We start from the raw sequence: 1,759 nt of genomic DNA, 5'->3' as shown, positions 1-1,759 counted from the left end.
CATTTGGATTTAGGGACGAAGAAGCTCACCTTGCGTTTCTACTGCGAACGGGACGCGGCTCTCAACCTTTATTTAGGCTGACTTTCGAGCCCCAGCCACCCAAAAACTATACTGTCGACTTTCTGACGGCAAGTTGCATCTGTGAACAGCCGGTTTCGCCTGTAAATATCGCCTGTAAAGTTCTCAAGTGAGCGTAAATGTGCTAACACTAACGCTTCAGCGAGCCGGTTCCCGGGTCCCGTTATGGCACTTGCAAGCATTCCGTTGTCCTGTACAGCAAACGAACACACCTGGGAAACGTTTTGCGCTACGCTGTATTTTACATCAACAAGCCGCTTAATGCTCTCGCAATAAAGCAAGGTGCGAGGGCAATGCTAAAAAACGCATAATTCGAACGTACAATACAAGAAAATCATAGGTAAAGTGAGCATATGGAACGATTTGAAAAGTCAAAATCTGGGAAATGCGCAGGTATATACGGCGCCTATCTAGCGCGGCCGAATGCCGGTTGGTCCAACCCCAAAGGGCACACTCAGGTTGTCTTGTGCTGCTAAGGCCGTCCTGCCGCGGCGCCTTCCTCCGCTGTCCTTGGACGCGGCGCTCTTGGAGCTTCTACGCTTGGTGGGGTCGTAAACAGCCTTGTGGCTGCGGGCCAATCTGAGAGGCGATTGTAGCTTCCACCTGTCAGCCATCATGCCTCGCATCGTGTTGGCTGGCGGAACCTTCGTCGTCTCTGGCAGGGAGATGGCCAGGAACGCGAGGAGGAGGAGGAGGAGGGCGACGGAGGAAAAAGCGACGCCCCGCAGCTCTGCAGAGTGCACGTCGTTGAGGAAGGGCCCCACCATGGCACCCATCCGACCGCTTACGTAGCAGAAGCCTACGCCTGCTCCCCGCAGCACCGTCGGGTAGAGCTCGGCCGAGAAGGCGAACAGCGTGGTCACGGTGAACTGGAACACCAGCAGCCACAAGACGGTGACACCCCAGTGGAGCGCGTACGAACCACGGTACACGTCGACCACTGCTAGGCATCCGATGATGACGGACAGGGCCGCCATGCTGTAGGCTAAGGAGAGCCGACGGCCAATGCGCCTCAGCACGTAGACGTTGAAAGGGAGCTGGATGACCTTCAGCCCCAGAAGGGAGAAGCGTGGCACCCAGCTTGTGCGCATAACTTCGCTTGTGCCGAGGCTGTAGAACATGGCAAATGTGATGCACCAACAGCCGAAGATGATGATGGACCGGTTGCGCAAGCTCTCGTTCGCTACCAGGTCGGAGACGTGAATGTCTGCAAGAGGAAGTGCGTCGCTGCTCTCAGTGCGCTGTCCTCCTCAAAAAGGTATGTCACCAACAGACGTAGCTCGGAAATGGTAAGGATGAACTGTGGCTAAAGCTACTCAGTTAACAATCAAATTACCAGATGGATATTTAAAGTCTTGGTTTCCGATCTAGGGCCCACCATACTTGTTGGCTTTTCGATCCCCTTCATCACAACATTTGCTTCACCACAGCTCTTTACCCTCGTTCCTCGTTACCCACCACGGTGTTGCTGCCTTGTAGCTTCATTGCCCTCTTTTGCTCTTCCGTCTCGCTCTTACCCCGTTTTCAACTGTCCAGCCCTTCTATCTCGTTCTCACTACATTGGCATCGTCATTTCACCTCGTTTATGGTTGCATAGTGGGCATGCTCGCGAGCTCACTGGCCGTTCGAGACGAAGGATCTTTTTGCACTTTTTTGTCCAATAAACCACACTTTTGTCTCC

The 1,759-nt window shown here is 53.8% G+C and overlaps 1 protein-coding gene across 1 annotated transcript; it reads right to left on the bottom strand.

The window, feature by feature from the left end:
• Nucleotides 1-488: 488 nt before the first annotated feature.
• Nucleotides 489-1,469, bottom strand: LOC144172370 (solute carrier family 22 member 7-like). The gene has a single exon (XM_077701124.1). It carries the CDS (start codon nt 1,197-1,199, stop codon nt 489-491), a length of 711 nt encoding a protein of 236 aa, XP_077557250.1. The 5' UTR covers nt 1,200-1,469.
• Nucleotides 1,470-1,759: the final 290 nt, after the last annotated feature.

This window comes from Haemaphysalis longicornis, unplaced genomic scaffold (genome assembly GCF_048455015.1).
Source record: "Haemaphysalis longicornis isolate Haplotype H1 unplaced genomic scaffold, Haemaphysalis longicornis Haplotype H1 scaffold_20, whole genome shotgun sequence".
Classification (NCBI taxonomy): domain Eukaryota; kingdom Metazoa; phylum Arthropoda; class Arachnida; order Ixodida; family Ixodidae; genus Haemaphysalis; species Haemaphysalis longicornis.
Note: the sequence above shows the minus strand (reverse complement) of the source record. Positions and strands in the feature narration are given on the sequence as shown.